This window comes from Mya arenaria, chromosome 1 (genome assembly GCF_026914265.1).
Source record: "Mya arenaria isolate MELC-2E11 chromosome 1, ASM2691426v1".
NCBI lineage: Eukaryota > Metazoa > Mollusca > Bivalvia > Myida > Myidae > Mya > Mya arenaria.
In genome coordinates this window covers 14449970-14472830 of record NC_069122.1, presented here as the reverse complement: position 1 = coordinate 14472830, position 22861 = coordinate 14449970, and the positions used below count along the sequence as shown (strand labels likewise).

The 22861-nt window shown below is 35.2% G+C and overlaps 1 protein-coding gene across 1 annotated transcript; it reads left to right on the top strand.

The window, feature by feature from the left end:
- Positions 1-12933: 12933 nt before the first annotated feature.
- On the top strand, positions 12934-21759 carry LOC128223957 (integrin beta-7-like). Its single transcript, XM_052933527.1, has 4 exons — positions 12934-13169; positions 15839-15954; positions 20883-20981; positions 21679-21759. Exons 1-4 carry the CDS (start codon positions 13121-13123, stop codon positions 21757-21759), a joined length of 345 nt encoding a protein of 114 aa, XP_052789487.1. The 5' UTR covers positions 12934-13120.
- The last annotated feature ends 1102 nt before the right edge of the window (positions 21760-22861 follow it).

Here is a 22861-nt window from a genome sequence, read left to right as displayed (position 1 = left end):
ACCAATACTGGGAAAAATAACGAAGAAAAGGACTGATTCATTGAAGATTGCATAGTTTTAGTAATCAAGCAAATAAATAGATATTGATTAAACATATCATAACACGAATGTTTCATGTACCTATGTTGTTTATCAGGTTATATACATTGACTTATGTGACAATACTTATCTTCCGGCATTAAAAAGGTAAAAATAATACTGTATATTTTTTACATATTTTCTTTCGGATTTAGCCCTCCTCTTTTAATTTCCTAGATAAAACTGATTTGTTTTCGAAGCTAGAATGTACCAGAATGCATAATATGTTGCTAAAATTAACAGAATAGTTTTGGATCCTCTGAAATCGCGTTAATTTAATTAATCTAAATTCCAAAAGGGGAAAAGTTAAACGTTGTTACGGCTATACGTATACATGTTTGGAGTCCGCGGTCGTGCTTTTGCATTTTAAACCTACCATAACGTTTGAAGTTGCTAAAGGGGATCGTATTTCTGTCACTAAATCGTCACACACCACATGAACTTTGAATTCATGCATTCTTATGTTTAAATATCTCAACTATTCATTTTAAGATCTTTTGGCGAAATTCCGACGAAAATTTTACACTTGTGTGAAGTGTTGAAGGAGAGACTTGAAAGCAACAATAACAAGCGAATTAATGGACTATCTGATGGGCATTTGAATCATTTTCAAACAAATTAACATCGTTTGCGGTTCCTAATGGTTTATACAAGTTCAGCAATTTTTTTTTTAAAATAAGCCAGATACGGTACGAGCAATTCGATTTATTTCTAAATTGGCATTACTCACTTGAAATAATATATTAAAAAATAGATCAAGTCAATGTTATTCAAATAGCAGGTTGATTGTAAAGCTGAATAACTTTCAACATTTAACCTGACATAAATTTTAACATAAACTATGATAAATATAAGGTAAAGTTTTGAATCAAAGTCCAATTAATATGCAAGTTAATCAGGTATATGGCTTGTGGTTAAAACGTTTACCGATTGTGCTCTTAACCTTCCCCGGTTAAGGTCTGATAAAAAAAAGTTTAATAGTTACATGATTAGTGAAATAGAACAATATTCCAGTGTCCAAAGTTTGTAAGGTTAAAATGCGTTGTAGAGACTGTTGCTTTGTATTTACAACAATTTTCTTGAACATAAGCATGCAAACAAATATAAACAATAGATGCCTGCCATGTTTTGTAAAACAGACAGTTACAATCAAAGATATCGTGTGTTGTAATAAATGAAACAAACAAGAACGTTTTTAAGTTTAGACTAACGTGAAAATGACATTTTGCTTTTTTAAGACCAACTTAGTGAAAGAAGCATGTTTACTCACACCTATATTGGAAATGAAAATAATAAAACAATTAATGAAGGTTAATGAAATTAATTTTGCAGGAAGCTATTGATATACATTTCTTTGGAATAAAATTGTCAAATAAAGACATTGATAACACAATGTTTCGTTCATTTTTGTATGAACGATACTTGCTGACAGTTATATGTGTACCTTTAACGACAGTTATATGTGTACCTTTACCATATCAGTTTGCAAAATTAGATCTTTACCGTATAAATGTCGGCGCTGAACGATTACCTCATTTAGTTGCAACGAATATGTCATCTTAATATTGGGACAGGTGTAAATTTCTAAACTATAGTTGTTGAGTACAGAAAAATAGTTTAATAGTGTATCGACAAAAAGGGAACAAAGATTATGGCCGAGCTTTGGCTTTTGATGAACAATATGACGAAAAAGGAAAGAAATTTATTAATAATTAATACACATTTTTTTTCACATTTAAGTACTTTCTTTTACAATTATGATATCAAAGCGTAACACATTCTATTAGATAATTGTCCCGAGATTCGTTACAGAAAACAACTTTTTTGGTGCCAATCTGTGACACAGTCCCTTAAGTATGGACATTGAGGACAACATAAAAAAAATCACAAGAACTGTCACACGAAAGTGACAAATGACCCCGAAAGGCCTAGTTTGACATATTGCCAATGCTATGTGGGCCTAGATCGTTAGATGGACGTGCAGCAGGTCCGTTTCCTTGTTGCCGCCGTTCGGGGGAATAAAAATACACTTATAAGGCGTGAGACCACAGTTATTTTTACTATATGTTTCATTTAGACACTAACCTGGCTTTTGACTTTATACACATCCCAATTGAAAAACAAGGATATGGCATCTCTAGAACAATTGAAGACACAAAATACAATCACAAGAAAAACCATGTTGACCATTGACCCGACTGTCAAAATTGAGTTCAAATACATAACCCTTCCGCCTCGGAGTCAATCGGCTACAAACAACTTATTTTCAGACTTCCACAAGCTATGATGTTCCCAATATTTACACTGAAAACTATCAATTTCTGCAATGGAGTGTCAAATTCAGTCAAGTTCTCTGCAAAAAGAACATTTTCTGCTTCTTTTTCATTCTATTTTAATAAAATATTGATACTTGAACACAAGCACTCTTTATTCTGTATTCTTATCCGGATCTTGGTCAACGGGAGGCAGATAACTGTGGTCTTGAGCCATAATAGCATCAATACCTGAGATTACACTGTTCACTTTTACTCTACAAAGAAAGGAACAAACACAAATTAATTGAAGATACAAATAATGTTATAGTATTATTTCAAATCTTGTCATATCAGTAGTTTTATTGATGTGTAATCGCAGTCATATTGAAATTTCACCTTTAAAACATTTATTGAATTTTGGATTCAATTGACCCTCCCCCCCCCCCACTCATTTCAGACACGATCCGGATTCTTTTGGTTGGACATACAGGTCACGGAAAAAGTTCCACTGGTAATTCCCTTCTTGGATATAAGAAAAAAGACAAGAACAGATTCATTTCACGAATTTCCGCGGAGTCTGTTACCGATAGGACAGAAATGAGGGTGAGTGTTTTTTTCAAATATAAAACATATCACCTTTTTGAAATTATAAGTGAACAATAGTTCAATATGTTTTCTTTTTAATAGCAAGATCTACAGAAGTATGCCGTTGTGTGTGATTTTTATGTGTAAATGACATTCAATCATTGTATGCACAAACATACTTGAATGATAAACAACTACACTATACAAGCGATAAGAACAGTGCCATATAAATATCAAACATTTGATAACCATGAAGAGTCAAATGCACATGTACTTTGGTTGCATATATTATTTTGATAAACAAATTTGGTATTATTATAGTCTGTGTGGTCCGTTTAATCGTAATACCAATTATCAACTTGTCGCTTTAGAAATTTAATTTAGGTCATAAACTACCAACACACTTAACTAGTAACTCTAAGCAGACTAACACGTTTCTGAACTCGTATAGCTCAGATATATATATTTTTAACCGCCGTCTAAAACTAAAAGCAACAATACTTTCAGATTTGAAAGACGACACAAAATAGTAAATCGAAAACGCTACATCGAAAACGTACTTGAAATTGAAGGAAAATGAATCGTTAATCCCACTGCATAATAAATAAAATGAATACTATAAAATGTCAACTTTGACACCTCAGTGTCTAAGATAGTACTGCAGTATTTTCGGTACGTTTACGTATTATGCAGACTGAATAACAGCACATCCAAATTATTATATTGCTTAAACCAAATACATAATAATTTAAGTAACGGAAAAGTTTAAATATACATTCAAAATATTATACATAAAAACATTAAACCTAAAACATTATACCTTAAAACATCTTTATCAATATACGTTCTCAAGATTAACTCTTATGACGCTGCGGCCTAAATGCCTCTCAAAATACAAACGAGGAATTCTTCTAACAATTGCATACAGTGTATGCCGTTGTACATGGAATGACGTCATACAATAGTAGTATAGTAGTGAATAGTGAAGCAGTCTATGTTTTAAGGAGAGAATTGCAACCATATTCATCTAATAAAATATCAGAAAACCAAGTAGGTTAAAAACATTATGAGGCATATACGTCATAACCTGGTACAGACTTACACATACAGTAATGCATAAGGGAAATTACTTTAAATTGCGTAGCAAATTATGTTTAACCACTGAGTAACATCACGGAAGAGATTTATATATATCATTTATTCTTTCATGCTTTTCGATGAAATACGAAGTGTTATCAGTGAAATAACATTAGTGAAAATATTTACACTGCAAAATAAGAGTGAAAATATCAACTTTTAGAGCTACTTTTAACATCCTTTGACGACCTATCTTTAAGCTAATCTGACTGGTCTCTGACAGTGAGATGACTGCATGGATCGGTTGAATCAACTAGAAAAAAAACCTTAAACATCTTCATAAAACTTTTGATTAAGATCAAGACGAAAGTCTATTGATACCTGTTCAAAACATGGAAACAGAGATAAATGATATATATCAAATTAAAACCATTGAAGCACAAATTCGCTCCATGGTCGATTTCATTGAACAAGGTGTAACAAAATACAAATTATTTCCTAGGATTAGTAAGTCGATGCAAACTAGAAAAGTTATAAATTCGCTGAAAGTTGATAATGCAAGCGTAACCGATATACACGAAATTCTAAAAGCAGAAAAGACATTCTTTAAAGACTTTTATGTGTACACTTAAAGGTTAACACGAACTATTTAATTTATGTTAACGAGATTGATTTAGAAAGAAAAAACTATAGATGATATAATGGCAAACACATGTGAAGGTCGGTTTACATATAATAGAAACACATAATGAAGGCCAAAACGCTCTTCTAGAAATGCGACTAAAAGCCCCGGGTTAGATGGTCTCACAGCTGAGTTCTATAAACAATTATGACATTAAATTGGCAGTCTTGTAATTGATTCTCTAAATGAAGGATATCAGAAAAGTGGTCTTTCTTATACTCAAAAAGGTGTTTTTTTCTCTACTGTATAAAAAGGGAGATCCGGATAATCTAGAAAATTGGAGACTAATCTCCTTTCTTAATTAAGACTATAAAAGTGCCGCGAAAATCCTAACTTGCAAAACGTTTACAATCTGTTTTACCGACACTAATTAATAATGACCAACAGGGGTACATAAAACTTAAGGTAGAATCATGAACTTTGATATAAGACAATATAGATTTCGCTGATTTATATAAAATGCAAGGAGTCAGTTTGTTTGAGATTTTATGTTTGACATTCTTGCTAAGTTTGGTTTCAAAAATTCTTTTTTTGCAATGAGTAAAACACTATACACATATTTCCTCTAGAATTTATAATAATAGTTGGATATCTGATAGCTTTAGCATAATGCGAGAGGTTCGTCAAAGATGTCCCCTGTCCGCTCTTTTTAAAAAAAAAAACAATTGTAGAAGTCCCTGCGTCATTTAAAATTCAATAACTCGCAGACGACAAAACCCTATTTTTTAGAATGAAACTGAAATTCCAGTAGCCCTGGAGATTTTTCATACAGTCGGCACTTTGTCCGGGTTAAAGCACAACATACTTAAAACACAAGGTCTATGGGTAGGTAGTTGAAAAACAATGGCATGGATACATTGTACAATATCAATTTTATGCCAAAATATGTAAATTCCTTAGGTATTTTTTTAGAAACAACGAAACTGAATGCATTAAGTTAAACTGTGCGCAAAAAAATGAACAATGTCAAAGGCTAATAAGCAATTGGAAGAAACGAAACTTAATCTTTTTTTTGCAAAATCACTGTTATAAAATCATTGATGCTGCCCAAACTTACATATCTACTCAAACTATTTTAACTCGCAATCAAATAAATATTTAATTTCATTTGAAATGACAAAAGAGATAAAATCAAGCCTACAACTTGAATAGGAAATAAACTCGAAGGTGCTCTGCAAGTTCCTGACTTTAAATACTATTCTAAAAGTATGAAACTTAAATGGGTAAATTTCTTCAAATCAAAATAAAATGCAAATTGGAAAATACTCGCATCATATGTTCTTGATCAATTCAGACCAATTATCTTGTATTCAATATGAATTATGACTCACTTAAATCCCTATCTGGGCAAATCTTAAACTTTTCTTTTTCTACTGTAACCCTCGCTACTCAGTCGGCGGGGTGAAGTTTGCACAACATAATAATAATTCTTCATTTGTTCAGATCTATACATAATATTCAAACGCATCTGTATCGCCAGGCACCACCGGACTGGATAACAGGTTCTGCAAATATATACCCTGAGACATGCAAATCACATTGTTTAACTATACAATATACAAATGTTTAATATAAAACTATCAATCACAATATTCTAGACACATTAAATGAAAATGGTTCGTCCCAGCTCGTGTCTCATTTGTATTAAAACAGTGAATACATATCTAAAATATTAATATATTCCTACAAAATTCTAAACTAGAAACAGAGTATAACCAAGTGTTTGAATCAAACATGACTAAAATAATCTCTTCATACTTACATGGGTAAATGTAACCCAAAACCTCTCTCTACTCAGCTTCCACTTCCATTTACTGCAGACTGTTAGACTGTGATAACAAAATGCAATGTTGCAATAAAGTGCAGGGAATAAAATGGTAAATGTCAGCCCGTAAAGATTTACAGAAGAAATAGTTCGAAGCAGAAAGAGTACGAATGATGAAAATTCCATGACACAGAGGAACAAGACAACCAATAACTGTTACACAAACCTGTAATGAATAATTGACATTAATTATATCATTTCATAGAATTAGTTAGATGAGATTTTCTCCTTTCGACCGTCGTTGACGTTGTGATTTTTTTCTTCACAATCGCGCGTGACAGCGAAAACGCCTCCCTATAATATAACAATAAAGCAATAAATAAAACGTCCAAATCTCAAACGGCCAAATCACAACGGGTCATACTATCGAGACTTGATCAACACGTGATTAGAATTTAAATTATTTTCACGGTCAAACAATATCAATAGTGACTTTTATTCAATTCGAAGTTTTATGGGGAAATAAATATATTTAATTCAATAATTTAATTAATGTTTTCTATTCAAACATCGGATTGACTCTGGATATATGTTTCCAAACGCGTAATTTCATTATCTGGTGAGATAGACGTGAGAAGAATTGTGCAAACTTTAAAACTGAAATTTAACTGGATTTCAGAGGTAAACACAATAATAAAAGCTATCCCAAACGACTGGAAAATTGTAATTAAATCGACTCAATCTGTAAACACAAAACTTTTACAGGTGTTTAAATCGTTAGCAGCGGATCATGAAATTCCTGTCCTGATGAGGCAACAAGGCATGCTTGTGGTGGAGGCCTTGGTCGCCGATGAGTCAATGTTCGCGGACAGTAGGATGACTCTAAAAATTAACCTAACTGACATTTATATGGGCTTCATGCAATCCCATGAATTTTACAATTCACACAAAAACATCAGACAAGCTGGATTGTGTATATTTTGTAAATATTAGTCAAAAAGGATAAAAAATGGTGCCTGACTGTGTCAAAATTTCAGATTCCTCCGACGCAGCGGATAATGAAATTCCTGTCCCGATGAGGCAACAAGGGCATGCTTGTGGTGGAGGCCTTGGTCGCCGATGAGTCAATCAATGTTCGTGGACAGTAGGATGACGCTAAAAATTAACCTGACTGACATTTATATGTGCTTTATGCAATCCCATTAGTTTTACCATTCAAACAAAAACATCAAACAAGCCGGATTGTGTATATTTTGTAAATATTAGTCAAAAAAGAAAAAAAAATGGTGCCTGACTGTGTGATTGGAAAAAAGGTATTAATCAAGCTTCGTGTTGCGAATAAATGTTTGTAGATTTTTTTAGATGTTCATGTGTATATTTAAACTATATATATTAAGTGTTAAATATTTATGCTGATTGGTTTTTGTCTATGAAAAAAATATTGCATACTTTTGTATTTTCTTGAAATATTTTTTTTGCTTTATATGAAAACTGAAACAATCAGTATTTGCAGTACAAAAGAAGTAAAAGTGTCTTTTGTATTTATGTTTATGTTTTCTATTACTTGTCTAAATTTGAATAAGATATCTAAAAAATTACGGAAAATCTGCAAATTTAAAAAAGATAGGCATTAAATTCTGAGAAAGCCTAAAATCAAACTGGCGCTGTCTGGAATTTTCTGTGACATATTTTCAGCTGAAATTATTTACAATAAGGTGTAATTTTTTTGTAAATTCTCTTCCAGAACTTAGATGGCTACCAAGACCAATCATGTAGTCAAAGCATGAGTGATAGCTGTAGTTTATATTTGACTGCAAATGCCTATATTCATTTTGTGAGTTATGTTTCAAGTCACCTTGTCTAGTCATTTCCATGGCATGAGGTATGACAATGTATTTTAATAGAGAATTAATTTTAACCAAGTTTTCCTAAGGAAAAGTGGAAAACTTAGTTAATAGATTTGGATATGCCATGTGCAGGCAGATGGCTGTGACCATTGGCGCTTGTGTCCAAGCTTTTACTTAGCCATGCATAGGGTTTTTGAAAAAACTTTTCAAAAAGGTTTAAAAAACTGGAAAACTGTGGTTTTGAGTTCTCTCATTTATAAAATAGTTTAAAGAAATACATTTGCTTGATCTCAAAAAGCATTTGTTTGATCTCATAACTATATTTTGTATAGAATTATCTTTTAGTGTTATCATTCTTTCACTGGATGTTATCCCTGTACTGTTTACAATATCATTTTTGAGGATTCGAAGGGGGGGGGGGCGTACACATTTCCCCAGAAAGTCGAAAAATAAAAATGCCAAAAATGCAATAAAAATTGGAGGGGGTAGGACGGTAGGGATAAATGGAACACCAGAAACAAAATTTGCCAAGAACAGACCGTGCTTGATTTGTCGGAATCTACACGTATGAAATGATTTATAGTCTATACACCCCAAGAAAGAGTTCGAACCACTGTAGCCCGCATATTGTAAAGTTTTGGACCGGCCGCGTTTTGTTAAGTTCCGTCTTCTGAACTTTTCAAACAATGCTTGGTAGGCGCTTTTTTGTAAACAGACCAAGAGCTTGACAGAGGTCATCATGGCCGAAAACGTTCCTAAGTATCCGGATATCGGATGTCGTACCTTATCCCCTGTAGACGAAGACACCAAACAAAAAATGGAACCTGGCCATCGTGTCTCATTTCAAACACGGTCAGTCTTTTTCTTTAGTATTAATAAATTGTATTAAATTGTGTGCTTAGTACAATAACTCACAGACCAGTATGTTGTTAAAGTGGATTTGTCCTGTCAGTAAGAAACTAAAATGTAAACCAATTAAGATAGATTTACTATGTAAATAAGTTATTTTTGTACACGTATTGTTTCCAAATAGTAGAGTTTAATTGATTGGTTTAAATTATATAATACACTTAAATTTAATGCTGTACTGAGACAAAAGCGCTGGGAATCAGTGCTCGAATCCGAACATATCGGGTTAGATTCCCCGTCCGGCTGATTTTTTTAAACTTATTTTTTTTCTTGTAACAATTTTAATTTTAAATACAATTATTTATTATTGCAGTTTTCTTTTCCAGGGCTTTTGAAACAAGTAATAAGCTGCGAAAACTCAGCGGAAAATGGTTAATGGAAACACCATGGTTGAGGTACTCCATGACAAAGGATGCTGTCTTTTGTGTGAACTGCTGTTTGTTCGGAGGCATAGACGGATGAGAGAAAGCCTTTACGGCCGTCACATGGGATTGGAAGAATATTTCCATGCTAATTAAACGTCATGCAGTTGATAAATCCCATCTTGATGCGTCTGTTCGTGGCGAAGGCTATATGCATATCTTGTCCGGAAAATGTGAATCGATAAACAAAACCGTATCAAAATAATCGGTAAACAAAAATCGACATATTGTCCAGAATTATTGAAGTAATTGTGCTTTGTGCAAAGCAAAAATATACCATTACGCGGACACACCAAAATTAACGGCAATTTCATGGTCATACTGAGGACCTTTGCACAAAATGATCAAATCCTAGCGAATCATCTAGACAACGCACACTTTAACAGTAAATACACTTCAACAGAAATCCAAAATGAATTAATTGGCATTTTCGCAAGTCAGGTGAAAACAACTTTTGGAAGACTGTCGGTCGTGCCCCTATTAATTGCATCATGGTTGATAAAGCAACAGACAAATCGTCAAAAGAACAATGGTCTTTTTGCGTGCGTTTCGTCGATGGGAGTTGCGTAATCCGAGAAGAATTTCTTGGATTCATCGAGTGTGAATCGATCAAGGGAGTCGCACTTTGCGCAAACATTGTAGAGTTCTTGCAAGAAGCAAATCTCGATCTACTATACTAGATACTCAGTGCTATGACGGTGCGTCAAACATGTCTGGGAAATTTCGGGGACTTCAAGCTCTTATCCGTGAACGCTAACCACATGCAAATTACGTGCATTGTAAATCACATTGTTTGAACCTGGTTTTCGCCCATAGTTCAAACATTCCTTGTGTCAGAACCGTCATGTCGACTGTTCAGGACATAAGCTTCCTGTTGGATAATTCTGCTAAACGGTTGTTCGCATTCCAGGACGAGCTGTCACACGATTTTGCTACCCAAGAGAAAATGAGCCAGCGCACTAAGCTCCGTACTCTGTGTGAAACACGTTGGTCCAGTCGGGCAGACGCTCTTGAAACATTCAAGAATGCGTTCGCTGTAGTTGTTCACGCATTTGAGACATTACAGGCAGATGGCGATGAAAAGGCAGGGCAATATCTGGCCGCCATATTGCGTTTCGAATTTACAATTGCGCTCCTTGTGGTGGAACACACAACGTTCCCCTGACATATCTACAAAAGCAGGACAACGACTTGTTGCATGCTGTGAGTGAAACACGCGTAGTTATTAAGCTGTGAAACGATGAAAGGGCTCATCAGTATGTTTGGGATGCGCTATTCGACAACGTCGTAGACGTAAGCGCTGATTTTGACATTCAACCATCAATGCCGAGAAGTGCTGGTCGACAGCAGAACAGAGCTAACCCTGATGTCCAAACGGTGTCCGATTACTACAAGGGTCACTTTGTATAATGTATTCCTGCACCATTTAGTTCAGGTAATTGAAACTCGTATTCTGTGTAATGAAGATCGGCACTGTGTGCAACACTTATTGCCTTTCAAACTGGCTGACCTGCGGGATAATATGCCGCCGACAATATATGCCGCCTTTGCCCCCGACCTTCCTCAAACATACGAGACATTCAAGACAGAATTGCTAGATGGAGTATGACAGACATTAAGAATTCAATACTCCAAGACACCCTTCAGCAGACGTGCAAGGACTTGTATCCGTGGAATTGTACCATCATCGGGGTCCTTTTGACCATGCTACCGACGTCGGTCACATGTGAAAGGTCATTTAGTGGTATGAAACGCATAAAGAACTAATTGCGAACAACAATGACGTCTGACAGGCTGTCGTCGTTAGCCCTGATCCATGTACACAAGAACATGAACATTGATGTTGACAAAGTGATCAACGTGTTTGCCTCAGAGAAATGCATACAACTATACTTTTTTTCTAAACTTGACGTTGGATTCATTGTTACTTTGACATTGACTTGAAACGCATTTAGATGTTGAAAGTTGATATCGCTAGTTTTTCCTCTTGTCTTTTACAATAATTACTAAATATTTTATGAATTAAAAAAACAAAAACATTTATAAGTTATACAAAATACTCGACGGTTAAAACATATTGTTTAACATAACGGCATAGCATATATTTAAGTCATCAATATAATTATGTGTATGCAGAAAACAAACCTCAAGTGGAAAATAGCCAGCAATTAGTGTATTAATTAACAATATAAAATCAACGTTTAGTTGCTGGCAAATTTATTATAGTCACGAGACTTAAATCTAAGTAATATTTTATGATATATCTGGTCTATGAAACAATATTTTTTGTACCAAATATACGTTAAAATGAACCTCTGACATTCTAGGGTGAAATAAAATCGGGGGGGGGGGCATGCGTCCAGCCCCCCTCGAATTCGGCCTACACATTGATTCCATCCAAGGCTACGCCCCTGTACTAGACCACATCATGTACGCAAGTGAAGGGGTTTCAAGTTCCAAGTTGACACTATACCCATTGTTATGGCGACCTGTCATCTTGAATTCTCATTGTTGTTTAATGACTCAGTTAAAACAGGAAAAAGTATTTGATTGTGTTCGATCATAACAAATGGTTGATATAAAATGTTAAATTGATGAAAATATTTAAAGGCTAAATTTTACTTTTCGCCATTTTCTACCGAATTCGTTTCTATAAGCTCTAATGGAAGGATTTGGAATGCGATAAGTATACGGAGATGATTTTTGCAAATGTATGTTATGCATCAGTCAATTGTAACCACGCCCCACCCCCAGCTCCGGAGGTATACCGGGGAATAACAGGGGGAAATGGGCCCAGCAGTGCCGAGTGAACGCGGTTGTTTTTTTCCGCGCCGAAAAAAAAGCGGGGAATAGGCCTTACCTAGGATGTCCCCGGGGTGCACGGGCATTAGGCGGGGATTTTTTTTCCAGCAGTTTGTACCCGCTGGGCGTAAATTTAACCTGGGATTGGCTGGACCGTAGGTCAAAGTCTCGCTATTCCCCGGACCTGGGGGGAGAGGGTGTAGGGGGCGTGGTAACAATTGACTGGTGCATTATAAATGCTATAAACTTTACGTAATTTGTTATCAGTTTCATACCAAAACACTGAAAATCGCTTGACTCACCATAATGGGTAATTGCATTTCCGCCAAAAATATAACTTTTAATCAGATGACAAATTAAAAAATATACTTTTCCTGTTACTCAGCCAAATTTCAACGAAAATAGTACAATAAAAATATTGTATTCTTTACGCCTCGACGCCTTAAGCTTGCTTTTATGAGATGTCACGCTGTGCCTTTAACACACGTGGTAGCGAATAAAGCTGTATTTAAAATCTTCCGGGCAATATACTCGAAACATTTTCTCTTACTTTTATAGAAACGGGATTTATAACAAATATAACCAAGATACATGACTGATATATACAGTAAAGTTTGAAATATTTATATCTTACGTGATAATATGGTTACTTTTGTATATTGTTTATAGTGATGTAAGATCAAACGTGACCTGAACATATGAAACACATTTATAAAATGGATCTCTTGTATACAATTGTTCTGCTTGGTAAGTTGTTTGCTTATACTTGGCTTAACTTACATGTAGTTATATTTCCATTATTTTATTACAATATCTGTAGTTTGCTATATGATGCGAACAAGACGTTGACTGTCGTTTTTTTCTTTAACATCTGTGTCACCCCGGAGTTTACCTGTATCATGAAACGGTGGTTAAGAATTTGACCTAGATTCGGCTGGTCGGCTGAGCTTATCAGACATGGATGGGTGAATCTAATGTGAATATTTGTAAACAGAAACACGTTTCTGAAAAGAAAATACTTTACAAAACAAATATATCCTTTGTTTGAGAATCAGATCCCGGCGTTTCCATCTATAAAACCATTAAACGTTTTTGTGTAATACTGAATTGACTGCTATCCCGACTTGAGCACAAATACAGTCTAACCCCGTTGGCTCGATATCGCTTGGCTCGAAACACCCGTTGGCTCGATATCGCAAGGCTCGAAACCCCCGCTGGCTCGAACTGGATACAAAGGACCGATTTTTTTACACTAAGTGTAAGCATTCCCGCTTGGCTCGAAATTACCGAAGCTCGAGGTATTTTCGCCGGTCCCTGGGAGTTCGAGCCAACGAGGTTCGACTGCACAGTGATTCATAGTATAATGAAAAGATTATAAATTGTGTGATTACGGAAATTATACAATTTGAAAGCAAAATTATAGACCCCATGAAGGCCGATTTTAAACAAAGTTTTACCGATGTCCTTGTTGATTTATGAATTAATTCTATATTCATATTTAGGCAAATATAAATTAATTACTGGATTTTCATTCATTTTTTAATGGGGGCAGGGTTGACTTCCTTTTAGATGTCCGTTTCATCGTTTAAATCTGTTCATGGTCTTTCTTATTGCATAAAGTATCCTTTTCAATTCTGACAATGGCCAATGGGATTTCTAGTTTCTCTTTACAATCCTTACAATGGCCAACCGGATTTCTAGTTTCCCTTTACAGACCTTAAAATGGTCACTACGATTTTTAGTTTCACTTAACAATCCTTACAATGGCAATACGATTTCTAGTTTCCCTTTACAATCCTTACAATGGCCAATACGATTTCAAGTTTCCCTTTACACACCTTACATTGGCCAATACGATTTCAAGTTTCCCTTTACAATCCTTACAATGGTCAATGGGATTTCTAGTTTCACTTTACCATCTTACAATGGCCAATACGATTTCTAGTTTCCCTTTACAAACCTTACAATGGCCAATACGATTTCTAGTTTCCCTTTACAATCCTTACAATGGCCAACGGGATTTCTAGTTTCCCTTTACAATCCTTTCAATGGCCAACGGGATTTTTAGTTTCCCTCTAAATCCTTTCAGTGACCAACGGGATTTCTAGTTTCCCTTTACAATCCTTTCAATGGCCAACGGGATTTTTAGTTTCCCTCTAAATCCTTTCAGTGACCAACGGGATTTCTAGTTTCCCTTTACAATCCTTTCAATGGCCAACGGGATTTCTAGTTTCCCTTTACAATCCTGACAATGGCCAACCGGATTTCTAGTTTCTCTTTACAATCCTTTCAATGGCCAACGGGATTTTTTAGTTTCCCTTTACAATCCTTACAATGGCCAACGGGATATTTAGTTTCCCTTTACAAACCTAAAAACGGCCAAAGGGATTTCTAGTTTCCCTTTACAATCATTACAATGGCAAACGGGATTTCTAGTTTCCCTTTACAATCCTTTCAATGGCCAACGGGATTTCTAGTTTCCCTTTACAATCCTTTCAATGGCCAACGGGATTTCTAGTTTCCCTTTACAATCCTTACAATGGCCAACGGGATTTCTAGTTTCCCTTTAAATCCTTTCAGTGGCCAACGGGATTTCTAGTTTCCCTTTACAATCCTTTCAATGGCCATTGGGATTTTTAGTTTCCCTTTACAATCCTTTCAATGGCCAACGGGATTTCTAGTTTCCCTTTACAATCCTTACAATGGCCAACGGGATTTCTAGTTTCCCTTTACAATCCTTACAATAGACAATGGGATTTCTAGTTTCACTTTACAATCCTTACAATGGCCAATGGCATTTCCAGTTTCCCTTTACAATCCTTACAATGGCCAACGGGATTTCTAGTTTCACTTTACAATCCTTACAATGGCCATTGGCATTTCCAGTTTCCCTTTACAATCCTTACAATGGCCAATGGGATTTCAAGTGTCACTTTACACTCCTTACAATAGCAAATAGGATTTACAATCCTTACAATGGCCAAAGGGATTTACATTATTTCAATGGCCAATACGATGTCTAGTTCCACTTTACAATGACTAATGGTCATTTTGATTATATTCAGTTCATCTATGTTAATCTCACAGGAAGTCAGGGTGAATTCAGTCGGCCTAATGCCGAAAAAGTAAACAGTAGGTCATTATGAATATCAATGTGGAGGCCTACAGCAACATTGTTGGTGTTATCGCGGATCCATTTTGTTTAAACACAAGCACACTTTTAGTTAATACAAATAGGCTAAATCCTATTGATTTAACTAGCATTGACATAGTTATTTTTTTCAAAATATGAATAAACTAAACAGTGGTTCCTTCAAATATATTTATATGTATTTATTTAATAACAACTATGACCAAAAAAACATCGACGAATGACTGCAATCACTATAATCATGTCCTGATATTTATGCCTACAGCAACCTTGATCGGGTCCCAGATCCGCCAGGTTGAAGCGCAAACACAATGTGCAGAACAGAGGTTTTGCAGCGAATGTATTACTGCGCACAACGAGTGCGCATGGTGTAACGATGTGGTACGTATATAGTATTGTTTAATTGACCGTGAATTGCTTTTTAGTTTCTACGAGTTGCCTTTAATTCGATTGTGACGAAATGTTTTTGATTATAGAATCGCCATTCGAGTCCTAATCCTGGGTCTAATATCATAAAAATACTCAAGTCAAATCTCAATCAAAATCATAGCTCCATTTACCATACAAAGGCATAGTATTGTTCAAAACCTTGCATGTATTTATACTTTTTTAAAACGTATTTTCTCATAGGATGAGTTGATTGAATTGTTTGTCAATACGTCAAGGAAAATTAATTTTGGAGCAAAACATACCGGAGTTATTGTTAACAAACAATACTTACATTCACCTAGTCATTTGTATAGAAAAAGCTTGACGTTTACATTGTATAACATGCAAGGAGTTATGACGTCATTGTTTATTTCAATATTGCGCTCCAATTGGATTAGCGGGACGTCATTAAACCAATGATATAAGTCGTTGCAAATATCAGTTATTCTTTTATACAAACGTATGTTGTCGGTTACATTTCGTTCAGAACAAATTCTAAATTGCAGAAGATACTTTACACATTTTAAATCGTAATGAATACTTATTTAAAATGGATATATTTGCGCTTCATGGAACTTGCTCGCGTGCCCTACTGCGTTCATACAACAACAACGCAAGAAAAAAATACAATAAATCCTTGAATTAATTGTACCCAAATACATTGTTTGGCTGTAGAAGATTTTCCCCTTGGAATCATAATCAAAGGCGTTACTCACTATCTTAATGTTTTTTAAAAGGTGTCAAAACATAAATTTTCATTGATAATGTTTGATGATATATGGTCAAATGCGTTTGACTTAGGCTGATATTTGACTTAAGTGTTTTCGTGATATTGTGTCCTGGGGCTGTATTCAATAAGTTACTTAGATTGAACTTAAATTTAAGATTATAAACTAAGTGTTTTGATTGGCCTGTATTATTGGCTGACCAATAGCCTGAATTGAATCACTGAGGTATGTCTTAGGATAAGGATAAGGTAAATATTTAATTTTGGCCCTGGATAGGTAATCCATATAAAACTTAAGTTAATCTTATGGTCTTACATCATTGACTCTATTCACTCTATTGGTCAGTTATTAATAAAAAGTAATCCGATTAGCTACATCTTTCTTAGATCCGATTAGGACCAATATTGAATACTGGCCCTGGTGACAGGAACTATTATTGTTGTGCGTTTTGATAGTCCATGAGAAAAAATCCTTGGTTGGGATCGAACCAATTACCTCATTGGTGAGAGGCAGACACCTATTTCTCCCACCTCAGATAAGTAGATCCAATAATTTAACCATGCTAGATATGCTTATCTTGCCCGCGGGCGAAGATAGAATGCCCGTATGTAACTCCTTTTACCACATTGTAATTACCTCTCTTGTTGAAGACTGTCGTCAGTAGCATCAAGAAAATCTTGTCGTATGGTAATATTTGGAACGCTAATTAATTATTTCTCGCTTCAAATGTCACCATAAAACAGTTTTCAGGCGCCATTCAAGAAATAATGCTTCATTCTCCTTAGAACAATTTAAAAAGACCGATTTGACTATTAACATTAACTGGATCACCTGCGCGTATATCCATGACAACCACGTGCTATCGCATATCCATACGCAATATTATTTTCACTAAGCAAAAAAGAGTTCCAGCAAAAATACATTTTTACCTAATTTTGTTTAACTGAAGTGGGAGAAAACGCATCTACCATAGCCGCTCGTATAAGATAGGTTCATCCCGACCCTCGCGCAGCGTGTTTTCATCTCGGTAAACCTCGTTTCCGCAAATCACCCTACGCTCGAGTCGGAATGAACCTTTCTAACACTCTCGGCCATGGAAGATACTTATAATCACTTGACCATATTAGAGATATGACTAATATCTTTATTGAAGATAAAAAATGATAATGATCAATGATTTCATCACCGAATGGAAATTGGATTCAAGCAAAGTAGAAGCATACTAGGAAGTTGTGCCACATATATGTAATAACATTTTGACAGTTCATTCGACAAAATATGATTTGCAGCATTGTTGAAATGTTATCAAAATAACTTGTAGTAATCAAAGCAGGACTTTTAATACCAGGTAGATTAATTATAAGCTTCATTGAGAATAATGATAAAACACTCTAAAATGTATTACAACTAACAACTTTATAAAATCATATTCAACAGTTCATTATTGTAAAGTTGGCAGAGTTCATGACTCAAAATGAAGTTTTTTCACAAAAGCAGTTTGTTCACATTCCACATAATGAAAAGCTAAGGAAATTAAATTAAAATTAAATATATGTTGCATGTATATATTTTTCTTGTTTATTGAAGTACAATTGTTTAAACAAAAGCTTTGTGTTTTCGTTTATTTATGAGTTGAGTATACATGTTTCCGTTTTTTGAGTAGGAGTGCAAGTGGTGTACTTCCGTTTATTTGTGAAAGATAACAAATGATATTTTTTCCTTACAGAGGAAGTTTGTACAATCGATATATTTCTTGTCTTTGCCTAGCAGTACAAAAACATGTTTCCGTTATTCATACGGTATTATTCTGTACCTTTGTGTCGGTGTATAGATGGTTTGCTTTCGTATTTTGTGAAGGAGTACAAATGGTATGCTTCCGTATCTTTGTGTAGGAGTACTGATGGTATGTTTCCGTATCTTACGTACAAGTAGAGATGCTGTCCTTCCGTATCTTTGCGTAGAAATGCAGATGGTATGCTTCCGTATCATTGTGTAGAATCACAATTGGTATGCTTCGTTTTTTCGTGTAAAAGTACAGATGGTATGCTTCCGTATCTTTGTGTAGGAGAACAAAAGGTGTGCTTCCGTGTCTTTGTGTAGGAGTACATATAGAATTCTTCCGTATTGTTGTGTATATGTACAAATGGTATGCTTCCGTATCTTTGTGGATAACTACAGACATAATTCTTTCGTATCTTTGTGTATGAGTACAGATATGGTATGCTTCCATATTTTTGTGTAGGAGAACAGATGGTATGCTTCCGTATTTTTGTGCAGAAGTACAGATGGTATGCCTCCGTTTTTTGTGTAGTAGTACAGATGGTATGCTTCCCTATCTTTGTGCAGGAATACAGATGGTATGCTTCCTTATTTTTGTGTAGGAGTACAGATGGTATGCTTCTGTATTTTGCGTACACGTACAGATGGTATGCTTCCGTATCTTTATGTAGGAGAACAGGTGGTATGCTTCAGTATTTTTGTGTAGGAGTACAAATGGTATGCTTCAGTATCTTTGTGTAGGAGTATAGATGGTATGTTTTCATATCTTTGTGTAGGCGTACAGATGGTATGCTTCAGTATATTTGTGTAGGAGTATAGATGGAATGTTTTCATAACTTTATGTAGGAGTACAAATGGTATGCTTCAGTATCTTTGTGTACGAGTATAGATGGTATGTTTTCATATCTTTGTGTAGGAGTACATATGGTATGCTTCAGTATCTTTGTGTACGAGTATAGAGGGTATGTTTTCATAACTTTGTGTAGGAGTACATATGGTATGCTTCAGTATCTTTGTGTACAAGTATAGATGATATTTTTTCATAACTTTGTGTAGGCGTACAGATGGTATGCTTCAGTATCTTTGTGTACGAGTATAGATGGTATGTTTTCATAACTTTGTGTAGGAGTACATATGGTATGCTTCAGTATCTTTGTGTAGGAGTATTGATGGTATGTTTTCATATCTTTGTGTAGGAGTACATGTGGTATGCTTCAGTATCTTTGTGTACGAGTATAGATGGTATGTTTTCATAACTTTGTGTAGGAGTACATATGGTATGCTTCAGTATCTTTGTGTAGGAGTATAGATGGTATGTTTTCATATCTTTGTGTAGGAGTACATATGGTATGCTTCCGTATCTTTGTGTACGAGTATAAATGATATTTTTTCATAACTTTGTGTAGGAGTACATATGGTATGCTTCAGTATCTTTGTGTAGGAGTATAGATGGTATGTTTTCATATCTTTGTGTAGGAGTACATATGGTATGCTTCAGTATATTTGTGTACAAGTATAGATGATATTTTTTCATAACTTTGTGTAGGCGTACAGATGGTATGCTTCCGTATATTTGTGTAGGAGTACATATGGAAAGCTTCCATATATTTTTCGTTAGGCATTAATATGTCTTTTAGTCATAAAGCATCGATTTTCGAAGGTAAATATGAAAAACTGCGACCTGATTCTTTTTCAGCAGTGGTACTGGTTTCCAGCCATTTACACATAACTTGGCTCATTTCAAAACTAATAAATAAGTTGTCAAAACGCTCAATATGTGAGAGTGTAGATTTACGTATACACGTTTCCGTTTCATCGAATTTAGATGTTATGCTTGCGTATCGTTGTGCAGGAGTACAAACAATATGTTTCCGTTTTCGTTATTAAAGGGACTAGACACCAAATGATACAATTGTAACAGAAAAAGAGAATCTTACATAAAATTGACATCGTTGTGTACAACGTATTGAATCTTACTTGCTGATGTATCACATCGCTTACAACACATGCATCTTTCTCAATTTTTGCGCATTTTTTCCATTCGTAATTTACTACGATTGTCCACCACGTAAATCTCAGCTATTTTCTGTTAAATTAGCGTCGGTATATTCATCTTTACTCATGATAAGATATGAATTAAACTTTGAAAGCGATATGCGCTATTTCAAACGGGGAAATACAGATGTGACAGCAACATGATTGTTGCGGTGTATTCGTTTAACCATGTAAAGCGACATTTCATCGGCCTCCTTTTAGCTCGCATTGACACTTCAAGGTTTGTTTTGAGGAAAAACTGTTTTTGCTGATTTTTGGACCATCTGGTGTCTAGCTCCTTTAATAAGTACAAATAATATTTCTCCATTTTTTGTGTAGGAGTTTACGGATACTCGATGTGCGATGAACACCAGTATACTGACTTCGAAGGGTTGTCAAGAGATAAAGTCACCTACTAACAACGAAACTAAAACGCAGGTAACTTATTTATACAGTCGAAATCCGTTATGTCGAACTCTTTTGTCTCTGAATTCGGAGCCGATTTTTTTGGGCGTAAAAAAAACTGTTTTAGGAGCAAAAATGGTAAAAAAAAATAATGTAAGCGTTACAAAAAAAATCCGTTCTACTTATTAATCATGCATATAGCTTTTGTAAGTTACATTATAGATATTTTGAAACATTTAAGAATTCCGTTGTCTGACCCCGAGCCCTAAACTCAGACTCAAGACGTTAATGAAAACGGACCTAGGGTGGCATTCAATATGCTATTTTATAAGCATGCATCATTGACTTCATTCACTCTATAGGCCAGTTGTTTATATCAAGTAATCCGATTAGCTACTCCGTTCTTAGATCCAATTAATATCAATATTGAATATTACGCGTAGAATCATGATTAGTTCCAAATACAAAGCCAGGTTGGAATCGAAATACTCGTACAGTGAACACTGTCTATGTCGAACTCTTTTATCTCGATGTTCTTGTTAATTTGAACTTTTTTCGAATATTTTGTGTTTTGTTATACAATGTTCGTATTACGGATATCTCGAATGTCCGTTATCTCGAAGTATTTTTTCATGAGGTCCAACGACTTCGAAAAAGTGAGTTTTGACTGTTTGCATGTTCAAACATTGTATTAACTGTATGGTAATATCTGCGGAATAAAACTTTCAAGGACAAGCCTGTACAGGATGGTGGGGAAAACGTCGAACCGGTGCAACTTCAGCCCCAGAAGGTCAAACTTACACGATTTTGAATGTCCAATGTCCAATGTCGTGCTAGCACGACTTTCACTTTTGAATGTCCAATGTCCAATGTCGTGCCAGCACAACATTCGATTTTGAATGTCCAATGCCCAATGTCGTGCTAGCACGACTTTCACTTTTGAATGTCCAATGTCCAATGTCGTGCCAGCACAACATTCGATTTTGAATGTCCAATGTCCAATGTCGTGCTAGCACGACTTTCACTTTTGAATGTCCAATGTCCAATGTCGTGCCAGCACAACATTCGATTTTGAATGTCCAATGTCCAATGTCGTGCTAGCACCACTTTCACTTTTGAATGTCCAATGTCCAATGTCGTACCAGCACAACATTCGATTTTGAATGTCCAATGTCCAATGTCGTGCTAGCACGACTTTCACTTTTGAATGTCCAATGTCCAATGTCGTGCCAGCACAACATTCACTTTTGAATGTCCAATGTCCAATGTCGTGCCAGCACAACGTTCGATTTTGAATGTCCAATGTCCAATGTCGTGCTAGCACGACTTTCACTTTTGAATGTCCAATGTCCAATGTCGTGACAGCACAACATTCGATTTTGAATGTCCAATGTCCAATGTCGTATGTTTAGCTAACTTCACACAGCTGATTATGGAAGCAAATTAACAAGGAATCCTAAGCATCGGGCTTGTAAGAGGATAGATGGACAATGGGTCTAAATTTCTCGAATGATCTTAAGCCTAGCAGACTTAAGTAGTTTATTTTATTAAGTCAAATTCCTTACTCAATCTTTATTTTGCTAAATAAGAAAAAAAATTGACAATCTTATATATAATTTTATGTAAAAGTCTTAAACGGACTAGACACCAGATGATACAATTGCAAGAAAGAAAAAAATGTCAAAATCCTGCTTAAAATTTATATGGTTTTGTACAACGCATTTAATCTTACTTACTGATGTATCACATCGCTTACGACTTTTTAATTCTTCGCCGTTTTGCGCATTTTTTTTAATTAGAAATTCACTCTTTATATCTTTCCACTTAGGCCTAGAAATAGATATGTCCGTTTCGGGTAATCCGACCGTACCTATAAAAATGCGCCGACCCTAACTATTTTTTTCCGTTTTTGA

What these genes read in the sequence shown, in the direction of transcription:
- LOC128223957 (XM_052933527.1), top strand. Translation starts at nt 13,121, where the DNA reads ATGAAACACATTTATAAAATGGATCTCTTGTATACAATTGTTCTGCTT. An exon ending in GCGCATGGTGTAACGATGTG is followed by an intron (nt 15,955 to 20,882) that starts GTACGTATATAG and finishes TTTTTTGTGTAG; the next exon opens with GAGTTTACGGATACTCGATG. An exon ending in ACAACGAAACTAAAACGCAG is followed by an intron (nt 20,982 to 21,678) that starts GTAACTTATTTA and finishes AAAACTTTCAAG; the next exon opens with GACAAGCCTGTACAGGATGG.